The 12,732-nt window shown below is 34.8% G+C and overlaps 1 protein-coding gene across 3 annotated transcripts in view; it reads left to right on the plus strand.

Annotated features, from left to right (window-relative positions):
* Positions 1 to 6,198: 6,198 nt before the first annotated feature.
* The window catches only part of LOC133302602 (DExH-box ATP-dependent RNA helicase DExH14), a 57,529-nt gene continuing 50,995 nt past the window's right edge, over positions 6,199 to 12,732 (plus strand). For all 3 annotated transcript variants that reach the window (XR_009750365.1, XM_061502410.1, XM_061502411.1), the window contains exons 1-9: positions 6,199 to 6,359; positions 6,594 to 6,655; positions 6,758 to 6,929; positions 7,249 to 7,693; positions 7,786 to 7,851; positions 8,439 to 8,543; positions 8,657 to 8,959; positions 9,278 to 9,394; positions 9,519 to 9,578. Coding sequence is in view for 2 of the 3 variants with exons in the window: in XM_061502410.1 (XP_061358394.1) it covers positions 6,253 to 6,359; positions 6,594 to 6,655; positions 6,758 to 6,929; positions 7,249 to 7,693; positions 7,786 to 7,851; positions 8,439 to 8,543; positions 8,657 to 8,959; positions 9,278 to 9,394; positions 9,519 to 9,578 (1,437 nt within the window). In the remaining variant the exon portion in view is untranslated. The remainder of the gene's footprint in view (positions 6,360 to 6,593; positions 6,656 to 6,757; positions 6,930 to 7,248; positions 7,694 to 7,785; positions 7,852 to 8,438; positions 8,544 to 8,656; positions 8,960 to 9,277; positions 9,395 to 9,518; positions 9,579 to 12,732) is intronic.

Raw genomic sequence — 12,732 nt, forward strand, 5'->3', positions numbered from 1 at the left:
TTTGCATTTTAAGGCCACTTTTGGCATTGCCTAGACTTTGGGCATGAACATTGAATATTGCTTTGGGATTATGGATCTTGTCATTTGTTCATGCCATATTTTGCCTAAGTCTAGTTGATGATTTATTATGTTGTATTTTGAGGATTTAGTTATATTATGCTTACCATTGGAGAATTATAAATTGAAAATTATGGACCTTATGTAATATTTAAAGCATGTATGTGATGAAAGGGAAATAAGCCTATTTTAGGTTATGATTATGTGTTTATTGTAAGAATGCATGCAAATGGGATAATATAATTGAAATGTTTCTAAGTTTTGATAAGTAAGCATGAATGATAAATGAATGAAAAATAATGCAATTGGTAATGGGTTGTAAAAGCACCAAGGTGTTATTGGTCCTTGAGTGCCACCCTTTCCTATTAGGTACCTTTAAGGCATAATAACACACTTTTGATAAAGTGGGATAGGTTGAATATACAAAGGAGGTGCCGTCGAAATTTATATAAAATGACAATTTTTAGGCTAACTTTGGGAGAGTATATCTCCCTCCACAGAGATCCAATAGGGACGTGTCATACATCATTTTGAAGCTTGAGATATCAGCTATGTTGTGTCAAAATTTGGTAGCAATTAAAGTTGTGATCAGACCTGTAGACGCGTTTGAGTAAAGACTACCTAGATGGCCCTGCACATGGGGGCTGTCGGGTCATTGTTTTGGGAAAATTGTTTCTCCCTCAATTCTGACTAAAATTAGGCTAATGATATGTCAAATTAAAGTTGGAGGTGTCTAGTTTACTGTATAAAAATTTGAGAGCAATTTGTTGAGTGGTGTGTTCAGAATCACGGAAATGGTAGAGTATGTTTGGTTTCCTATTTTGGGTTGGTTGGCAGTTTCGCTTGTCCAACTTCAAACGAAGATAACCTGAGCAAATAAGAACTTTATGGGGTATGTGATACCTTGTTGGAAAGGTAATTGAGTCTAGAATAACATACTAAAACATGAGAGTCTTGTAACCACTAAATTACGCACAATGTCCAAAACACTAAATCATGTTCAGTTATGTAAAAATTGTAAAGTGAGAATTATGCTAAGTGGATTTATGGAAACCCCTTAGTGATTAAGATAAGTATTGTATGCTAGTTAGGCATATATTTTAATTATTATGCGTTTAGATCTCAATTATGATCACAACTTTTATCATTACGTTTTATTATTGTTTTTAAATGCTTACGTAATGAAAAGGAAAAAGTTTACTCGCATTTTTAAATGTACTGCTGTGATTGTAACTGCGCTTAATATCATAATCAATGTTAACAACATCGGTATGTAACGGGCTGTTACACAGCAGCTCTTCCTCTTCCAATAATCCCACTTTCTCTCTCTAAAACGTGGTGTGGTGTTACCTACAGTCGTTCCTGGCTTGCCTCTTGCCTTCTGAATCCGTAGGGGACTCCCCTTTAAATAGGAAAGGTGGTTGGTTAATTGGGCCTCAGGTTTAGGAGTGAAAATCCATGATTTGTGCTGTTGCAGCCTTATCTTATCCCTATTTTCTTGGGGAATAATTAACTTTTGAAATTTGAATTTCAATTGTTCCTTGTCCTCGCTGTCATGCTGTACCGATTGCTATATCATTACTTCGTTAGCTTCTCTGCTACAACACTAAGGCGTCAACTTTTCCTGCAAAGACAAACACTTAACAAAACATCTTTTCTTACACAAAATCAAGGATAATTATCCCATTTTTCATACTTAGTCATCTCAAAGAACTTAATCATGAATATGCAATATTTAGCTCAATTATCATGCATTTAAGACACTTTATATGAAAATTATGCAGCAAATTCATCACAAAATACCAAATTAACTCTCATTCGGGAGAGTTAAAAGTTAAAATAACTAATTTTCACTTTCTTGAACACTAGTTTTCTTGCACACCAAGGTTCTTGGAATTCAATTTGTGACATTGTAAGAGTTTTTTATATTATGTTTGGTAGCTAAATTCACTTTTGCAATTTGCCTCTCTTATATTTTATATTGAGCTTGAATAAGTACAATATTGGGCATCTATTTAGTCGAGAAAATGAATAATTTGGTGGGTTGCAATTTGAAAGTTTTCATAACTTAATTCACTCCATCTTGAGTTTATAAAAGTCACTTGACTAACAAGTAGTATCAAAGCTTATACTTTTTTTTTTTGGGAAAAGCTTCACTGTTGTAAAGGAATCTATGGATTCTCTGAACAATGATTTTCCCAAAAAAGGTAGGTTAACAAATAGGCTCCCCTTTTTTAATGTTACTAATTGTCCATATTGAAATTCAAGGAAAATAATATTCATATAATAAGAAACAAATGACAACCCTAAAATACCTTTCATTCATTCCCCCAACCTCCAAAATGACGTAGTTTTGGGGTTGATGGAAATAATTTTTTTTCATCTTGATGAAAAACAATATATATATATATATATATATATATATATATATATATATATATATATATATATATATATATAAGGTTTAAAGTTTTTAAAGTTACTTTAGATAACTTTATCTAATGTTCACCAAAATATACACATAAAAGTATGTCATATTTTCTTTTTCTTTTTCTTCTTTTCAAATGGGTCTATATGGACTCCACATATTTTTTTTTGTGTATTTTGGTGAACATTAGATAAAATTATCTAAAGTAACTTTAAAAATTTTAAACATATATATATATATATATATATATATATATATATATATATATATATATATATGGGGCGGGATCATCGTACACCAGTGTAAGAATTTTAATCTTACACTCCATCTGAACCATCAATCTTACTTCAATCTAACGGTAGGAGATTAATGAGAAAAAGTAAGCACGTGAGCCATTTACTCTCCCTTGATTTCTTTTCTTTTCTTTTTTTCTTTGACGTTGTAGCTTCTCCACATAACACAAACTCTTCCACCCCCACCATCGCTCCTCTCCTCAACCTCTTTTGTCGCCTTCGCTTTGGTGTTGGCCTCTTTCGCGAGCTAGAGTCAGTGCCAAAAGGCACCTCACCCCTTTTTCTTTTCCATACTTTCATTTCTCTTTGTTTTTTCCTTTGACTTGTAGCTTCTCCACAGAGGATAAACTTTTCCACACCCACCATCGCTTTCCCCCCAACCTGGGTTTCTGGGTTTCCAAAAAAACCCTCGATTCTGCTGGAATATTAGATTTTCTGGAACTGGGGTGACAGAGCTGTTGTAGCTTGTCATTCTCACGCATAAAAGGAGGTAACTTTGGGAATGTAGGAATGGATATGTCATTTTTTTGCTTATGCTAGACTTTTGAAGGTTCTTTGCAAATTTATCATTTTTAATTTAATGGGTGTTTTCTAAATTTTTCCTATTTCCTTTTAATGGAAAAGTTTAACGAATTCTTTGTGTGTGCTGAGCCTGTAATGATTGTTATAAGCTTCGACTCAAGGAAAGGAAAAGTCCACCATAAATTGCAACCTCTCCCAGAAACAATTGTTATAAGCTATAATGAATAATTTGTGTTATGATAGTTGTCAAGAAAATGGTGCAATTGGTTATTTATTGAGTTGAAAATTAAATATTTCCTTTTTTCCTTTGTTGATTTATGTAAGCTTTTCAGGATGAAAAGAAAGAACGGTAGATACAAAAGAAAGAATTATTCAATGGGAATAAAAAATTGTTCTAAGCTAGATTTCACAATGGGAAACTTTTCACCACGAGAATAATAAAGAACCAGGCAACGGCCTTAGGACAAAGACATACATTTCATGAATAGTTTATAGACATAAAAATTAATTTATTAGTTTTTAATAGGTACAAAAAGACTTAGGATGACCAGATTTCTTATTGATGAGAGGCTACTATAGAAAAATGCATGGACAAAATATTCTGCATGCCTTCTCCTTCGAGTTCGCTCCTCAATTATATCCTTTATTTGCCATTGTTTTTACCTCATGGAACATGCTACAAATGTCATGAACTCGTAAAGATCCTCACTGTCAACGAAACTCATATATTGAGAATTACTGGCTTCTAACCCCAATTAGAAGTGTTATAGTAAACACTCGATCAATAATTGTAAGCCTGGTGACACCGACTCCAGCTCACAAAAGAGGCCGACAATCATGGAGAAGTTCAGAGGGAGGAGCAACGATGGGTGTAGACGTATTATTTTGTGAAGAAGTTGCAACGTCTTGGGAAAAAGCAAAGAAAAATTAAATTATGGAAGATAGAGGGGTCACGTGCTTACTTTTTCTCATTAATCTCCTACCGTTTGATTGAAGTAGGATTGATGGTTGAGATCGAGTGTAAGATTAAAACTCTTACACTGGTGTAAGATGATCCTGCCCATATATATATATATATATATATATCTAGAGGTAGGATCCTTTGACATCAGTGTCAAATTTAAAATTTGACACCTCATCTAAGAGCCATTGATCAAAAAAGACAATGGTGTCATATGCTTACAAATAAGAACTGTTGATCTTTTTTGATCCAATGGCTCTTAGATGAGGTGTCAAATTTCAAATTTGATACTGGTGTCAAAGGATCCTAACTCATATATATATATATATATATTATATTTACAAACTAAATTTTTACAAACTCTTGCAACTAAATCTAAACTATTGATTTTCATCAATCTAACAGTTATAATTTATTGTGCTACACTTTTTAATAAATTATTAATTTTCAATAAATTATAACCATTAAATTGACAGAAATCAATAGTTAGAATTTGATTGTAATAGTTTGTAAACAATTTAGTTTTAAATATAACTCTTCATATATATATATATGAGAAAAATGTTTGTCCTTTTAAATGATATAACTTTGTGTCATTTTAGATACTGACCGTTGATTTTTGTCAATCAACAGATAAGATTTATTGGGTCAAACTTATTAATTAATTAGTAATTCGCAATAAAATCCAATAAATCTTAATCGTTGATTGATGAAAATCAACGGTTATGATATAAAATGATATAAAATTAATAAAAAATAATTACTAATCTAATTACTAATTAAAATAATTAACTACCCTAAAATTTACTTATAATAATTCATGTAATAAATATTATAAATGTCATCTATCCTAGGATTTTTTATATTAACACATGCTAATAACAACAATAATAAAAAATAAATACTAACCTTAAAATAATCCCTTATTTGGTTATGCATCTGTCGGTGAGGATGTGACACGTGGATGACATGCATATGTTGGTCGTACGGTCTCAACCATTCTCGCTGGGCATCCCAATGAGTTAGACCAGGGTACTGACATGTGGAAAATGTACACCTATTCTAGTTGGGTAGCCCAGTGAGATTAGCCGCGTGGACAACTTTTTGTAGATGTGACAGTCTGCCACATTGATCATGAATCTTGCTATACTGCTGGGCGAGATTTGTGGCCTGTAAAACACTGTCACGTGTCAAATTCAGTCTCGCTTGGTGGACTAGCAAGAATGTGACGTGGCATTTTGGAAAAATTTCATTGGATCGTGGCATACTAATAAATACTTTCAAAACAGTGGTAAAAGAGTCAATGTCCCTCAGTTGTCTTGCACTTTTACTTTTCTCATATACCTTTACCTGTCCAATTAAAATTGGGAATGAATCCTCTATATCATAGGAGAGGGAAATTTCTTAGGTGTAGTTAAAATCGAAATTTTATGTAAATAAAATCAGAAAGAGGATAAAAATTTTTAAAATATAAAATTGTAACGAAAAAAAATCATAAAAATGTAAAAGTGTTTGAAATATTGACTAAATCATTTTGATAAAAAAAATCGTAAAAATATAAAATCGTAATAATAAATCGAGATTTTAATTAGCAGCGGTTGAATAAATGTATCTATTTGGATACATTTTTTTACTAAAAGTGATTTTTTTTTCTTTTAAATCCAACTTTTAATTTATATTTCCATCGAAGTCATAAATTTTTTCATTTTTTGGATAGGATATACCTATATCAGCCGCACCCAAAATTTGTTCATAAAAGAGGTACCGTGAGAGGATTTTAATTAATTGTGATAGTAAATACGCAATAAAATAAAAATATGAAAAAAAGAATAATCATTTATTTGTATTTGGATTAATAAGATCTACTCCCATCAGTCTTTCGGTATTTATTCGAGTCATAGTGCGGTGTATGAGCTTTCCTTCCATTACCACAGAGTTCGTTCGTCTTCTTAAGAGAGGGACTCAGAAGATTGGGCATCAATCTATCGATAATGTTGATTCAGATTCCTCGCCTCACGAACTCTCTCAGAGACCCCTTCGATGTCGACCAAGCCTATCTTCATCGCAAAACCATTCTCCACAACCGAAGACCTCGCAAGTAATCCAATCCATCACACTCACCAATTTCCATCCTGTTTGTTTTGAAGTTATAGAGAATTAAGAATTTCCATTTCTATATTTCACGAGTTTCTTGGCAACCGAACACGTACTTTGAGATGCTACTGGTTTTGGTTTTGTAACTTTGTAGTGTACTGTGATTTGAATGCTTTTCTTGTTTGTTTGTACAATATATTGATGTTGACAATTTTGGATTTTGAACTGTGGCATTTAGTTCTGCAAGCTCGCTTGATGAATCGGAACTCGCACGGAAGATTGTTTATGGGTGGGAAGAAGGTATTGTGCTGTTGTGAGATCAATGTGCTAATATTTTCAATTGATTCGAAAAGAAATTAGTTAGGGATGACATGTTTGTATTCGATGAATTGGTGAAAGCAGCTTCATCAGAAGTGCGGCAGGCCTACAAGCAATTTATAGGAGCAGTAGTGGACTTGGTTGATGGAGAAATGCGCTCTGAGGAGTTCCATGAGGTGGCGCTGGCTGTATACCGTTTTTTTGGCAGGCCAATGGAGGAGGAGGATTATATTGATAAAATTATTTCTGATAAAAAGTAAGTATTGGCCTTTGAAGTTTTGACATGTTTTTTGTGATTTCCCTTTTGCGCTTTATAGGAATAAAGTAATTGTTGAACTGTGTATGGCTTTTGGATTTAAAGAATTGAATGAGCCTTACTAAATATTGTTTATTGAACTTGAATACACTGTTATGGAAGTTCTCTAATTTTGTATTGGCAGGTGCATGATACAAAATGCAGAGGCCCATAATATGTCTTAAATATTTGATTGATTATGCTGTGAGTCTTGAATGTGGAGTGATTGGAGCATTTGTTCCAAAACTTTAAACTTTCAGTGTGTGACGTTGGTATGCAGGTTAGAATTGCAAAAACTTATCGGTCATCCAATTGCTGATGCCAAGTTGAGGCAAGTTGCATCTCTAGCACAGAGTCTTCTAAATTTGCAGCCTAGCAATACAAACTCATCCTTTTCTTTGGAAAGCAATCTCGATGCTGATGACGATTTAGAATTTGGAGCTGATTTTGTTTTTCAAGCACCAGCTCGTTTCTTGGTTGATGCATCCTTAGATGATGGAGATATGATGGATTTCAAAAACACTGCTTCTTTAGCATTTCATGAAGAACAATATGGTCATACTGACCCAACAGATCATTCTGTTGTCGATGGGGAAAAGTTCAACTTGACTTGGTTAAGAGGTGCATGTGATAAAATAGTTAGGAATTGTGATTCCCAGCTATCCCGAGATGAATTAGCAATGGCCATTTGTAGGGTTCTTAATTCAGAAAAGCCTGGTGAAGAGGTATTGCTTGATGCCAATCTTCTTTAACAGGTATAAATAACTACAGTTTGCTGCAATACTGGAACTTACTCTTTTCCCCCCTGTCTTTGAAGATAGCTGGAGATCTGTTGGATCTTGTTGGTGATAGTGCATTTGAAACAGTGCAAAATCTTTTAGTGGTGAGAATATGCTAGTTTCCCCCTCTTATTTGTTAAAAGGGTTATTAGTAAATCTTTATGAATTCATTCTTCTCCACCCGTATCCAAGTAATGGTTGCTTCATATTCTGTGTCAAGTTCTGCTTTTTTTGTTCTTTGTTTGTATTAGAGAAGTATAAAAACCATTAATGTAGCCTCACCCAAAAGCTTAAGCTTTTGGGTTGAATTGGTTCTTTACATGGTATTAGAGTCTTGGTGTCACTGGTTCAATCCTCACCGCTCTCCATTTAGTTAATAATTAATTAAGTCTCGTGGAGTTTCTTAGCACAAGTAAGTGGATCTGTGCCTTATCCACCCTTTAAGCTCAGTGGCTCTCGTGTGTGGGGGCGTGTTATAGAAGTATAAAAACCATTTAATGTAGTCTCACCCAACAACTTAAGCTTTTGGGCTGAAGTGGTTTTTAACAGTTTGAATTACACTTTTTGTTGTTTGATGACCTTCACTTCAAGACATAAGGCATGATTGTCAACTATCTGATAGTGAAAGATACTGAATTTTTTTTTATGGATTTGTTTGAATCATAGTTGGCATGTCTTTGACAATTTGCAGCATCGAAAGGAGATTATTGATTCTATTCATCATGGCTTATTGATATTGAAGTCAGATAAAAATGGATCAAATGCTCAGTCTCGTATGCCTAGTTATGGGACACAGGTATTAACCATGTTCTTTATAATTAATTTGTACTTCTTCACTTGTATATTGGAATGCAGACACATGCTGTCTTTATTTAAGATATTGTTTTCTTAAGGAACTACTGTTTTTAGGTGACTGTTCAAACAGAGTCAGAAAAGCAAATTGACAAGCTTCGACGCAAGGAGGAAAAGCGAAACAGACGGGGAATAGAACATGCTGGTGATGGTGACTTGTCTGCACTGGATTTCTCATCTTTACTTCATGCAAGTGAGAAGAAAAATTTATTCGATGAGATGATCAGTTCTGGAGATAGGTCTGAGTCAATAGCTGTTACTGCTCTTCCTGAAGGAACTGTCAGGAAGCATTTTAAGGGGTATGAAGAGGTTATTATTCCTCCAAAACCAACTGCGCCAATGAAACCTGGAGAAAAGCTGGTACAACTCTTTTATTGTGATTCATGAGATACTTTCAACTATTCAATGAGAGATTAAGAATGTTATTAATATATGAAATGAGTGATGGATTTGATGCTGGGATTGCTATTGTCCTAGAGTCTTTGATTATTGCAGGATGATACCATGCCACTTTTAAAAGAATCAGAACTCAGATTTTGTGTATTTTCTATTTCTTTGCCTAAATATTAATAAAATGCATGACTACTGCTTCCCCCAATCCCCTAGATGGTCTTCTAAATAGTGGTTTGTGATAAATGGCGTCATTAATGCATATTTACTACAATTATGCACTTGCAGATTGAGATCAGGGAGTTAGATGACTTTGCTCAAGCTGCTTTCCGCGGTTACAAATCACTAAACCGTATTCAGAGCAGGATATTCCAAACTGTTTATGGAACTAATGAGAATATACTAGTGAGTGTTCTCTGGTCTAGTTTTCAAACATAACTAGTAATGATTGTAGAGATGTTTCATTTAGCAAAAGAGAAAAAGTGTTATTACTTTCCTTGTGGATAAAGTGCTTTTCATGTGCTTGCAGGTGTGTGCTCCCACAGGAGCTGGCAAAACTAATATAGCTATGATTTCAATTCTACATGAGGTGAATACTCACTTGCTTTATATTTACTCTTTTCCTGAAAGATATGATTTGTTTCTAACATCTGAAATCAATGCTTTTAGTTGATTCCTCTCTCTCGTTGATCTCATGAGACAAAGAAAGATTTGGATGTACTAGCTGTTTACTTTGTGTATTCTTTACTTTCTTCCTTGATCCTAAACCTGTTTATGAGGTTATAGTTTAATTTTCAATTCATTTTCTGCTATGTTCATCATCATTTTGTTGTTGTGTATACAAACTGAACTAATCCTCCTTAAAACAATATTTTTTTCTAGGACGTGATAGTATTGACTACATATGTGTCACAATTTTGCTGGTGAATGAGAAATTATGTTAAAGGGCTAGTAACCTAGTTTTGCCTTCTGTCTATTGATTTTATCTTCAGTTTTCATTTGCAATTTATTTTATTTTTTATATCTTTCTAATTTGAAAGATTATGGGTTTGAAGTTAGGAGTTGGTTGACAAGAACTCTAGGTTGTAGGATCATGATAAACCTCTTCCAATTACTGAAGTATATCTGTATATGTTAGGAAAAAGAAGTGGGCGAGAGTGTATAAGGGGAGAAATAGGGGAATGTTCAAAATGAGAATGATAGGCCAAAACAGAAGTTAGTTGAAGGCGTTCATGCACAGGAGGGTCCACTATTGAGAGAGGAAACAAGCACATTGGACATGGGAAAATGAATGTTCTGGAAGGAGGTATAAGGGGGGACAATGTGACTGAGGAGGCAGATAAGGTTTTGGAGGTAGGAAGGCCAGCTAGAGAGCCTGAGAGGTCTGGCCTTCAGTAGAATTTTTATTTTTTATTTTTATGCTTAAGTGTTTCTGGGCAGAAAAATGAGTTTGATAACACATTTTACGATGCATCTATTGAATAAATGGAGAGATTTCTTTGTTCCAATTTTCAAATCTTGATAACACATTCTACGATGTGTTTATTTAGTAAATATATTCCCGGGAACAAAAAAATAAAAAAGGTGTTTTTTCTTTTCACTTTTTGTTCTTTGGCTATCGGTTCATTCTCTATAATAAAAAAATGAACTGGTTTTATCAAACACATTTCTAACTATTTCTATTCCCAGACTAAAAATTGAAATAAAACTATTCTTGGGAATGCTGTCATGTACACCCTAAGTTACTTTTTACAAGTGGTCAATGTGACTGAAACAAGTCCATGGAAATTTATTTCTACTTAGATTTGAGGAACTGTGTGTTAAATCTGATCAGACTAGACTTATATTTATAATGATAGAGTACATGGGCTTGAGCTTTATTTACATGATATGAGACTAAGACTAATAAAACAGTAACTAAAATATATTTATTCTAATATTCTAACTCTCCCCCTCAAGCTGGTGCGTATATATCATGTGTTAAGCTTTGGTGAAAATATTTGCAAGTTGATCATTAGAATTGACGAATGCTGTCTCGATCTCTTCAGGCTGAATCTTTACTCGGATGAAGTGACAGTCTATTTTCGTATATTTGTTCCTCTCATGAAAGACTGGATTAGAAGATATGTGTATTGCTGCTTGATTGTCACAAATAAGTTTCATTGGTTGTTGTTCACAGAGACTTGGTTATTTAATCAATTGCTTTAACCAAATAAGCTCAAAGGTTGTAGCTTTCATTGCTCGATACTCAGCCTTTGCACTTGATCTGACTATCATAGTTTGCTTCTTACAATTCCAAGAAATCAGATTTCTCCCAAAGAGGACACAATATCCTGAAGTGGAACGTCTATCTGAGGGAGAGCGTGCCCAATCAACATTTGAGTTACTACAAATTTTGACATGCCCTTTGATGACGGCCAAGATCTGTAAGAGGCTCTTCCTACCTAGCTAGAAGCTTGACATTAAGATCCGTAGGTGTATCAATAGGCTTACACCCTAACATACCTATTTCTTCCATGATATCCAAGGCATACTTTCTCTGATATGTTCTGTCTCTATTGTGCCACCTCAATGGCTAAGAAATAACGTAACTTACTGTAAAGAACCTTGGAATACACCACCCCAAAAGCTAGCTCAAAGGGTGGGAGTGCCCAAGACCTTATAAACTCCACATTAGTTGCACATACAACCAATGTGGGACTATATATCTCAACAGGAGCCTTGTTGGGAGCCTGAGAGGAATGTCCTTGTTGTTGGATAGGATTGGTTCTTGAGAATGAACCAAAGGATGGCCGATTGTGAGAGCCAAGAGATCCAGAGTTATGAGTGTCATTAGATTGATTTTGGGGCCTATTCCAGGAGTCATGAAGTAGTGTTGTGGCAGTGTACTGGGAGGAAAGGTGGAACTAAGTCGGAAGATGCATCTAAAACTGACGTTGGAACGAAATTCGGACTGAAATGATGAGTGACCAAGTTGGCCACAGCGTTAGCACGAGATGGAGCTGTGAAAGCCTCGACCATCGCAACCTCTAAAGTCATATCCAATGGGACCGCGAAAAGGCTATATAGCTTTGAGAAAATCCGAGCTTAAACTCAACACCGTATCTAAGTAGTGACTCAAATTTGATAGCAGTGGACCAAAGATTTGTGCAGGTGGAGGTGGTAGTGATGAGGGTGCAAGTTGTGATGCTTGTGGCTCGGATGTGATCAACATCTCAAGGAGAAGGTTGCACAATGTTCACTGAGAGAGCAGCAGGTAAAGAGGAGTTGTGTGTTTATCAATATTCGCATCTTGTGCAAGGAGCAAAGATTCAGGTTCGCAGGTTGTGCAAGGATGAACTCTATTGTTAATTGAAGTGACAAATGGTAAGCATCATAATCTTCTGGTGATCCATCTAAAATGAGATCAATGTGATATCTAGCAGTGATTGTATCGCCAATGGACAAAAGTGAATCTGCAACCATCTTAATGCGCAGAAGGTACTCCGAAATTGAGCTTCCACCTTTCTTCATGTTCCTTAGTTTAGTCGGAGATGTCAGGACTGGGCTTTCATTTGGGAATGAAAATGGTTGTGTATGTCTTCCTAGACTTGCCAGGAGTGCACTCAGCCTATGATTTTCATAAGAATGGTTTTAGAAAGTGACGAAAGGAGCCTGGAAATTAATATTTGGTCCTGTTGCTCCCGCTGAATGTATGCATCACTGACTTGATCGACCATTCGATCTTCCTCCGAAGCAAATTG

The sequence above is a fragment of the Gastrolobium bilobum genome, unplaced genomic scaffold (assembly GCF_033153095.1).
Source record: "Gastrolobium bilobum isolate Gb01-03AN ecotype WA unplaced genomic scaffold, APGP_CSIRO_Gbil_v1 utg12088, whole genome shotgun sequence".
Classification (NCBI taxonomy): domain Eukaryota; kingdom Viridiplantae; phylum Streptophyta; class Magnoliopsida; order Fabales; family Fabaceae; genus Gastrolobium; species Gastrolobium bilobum.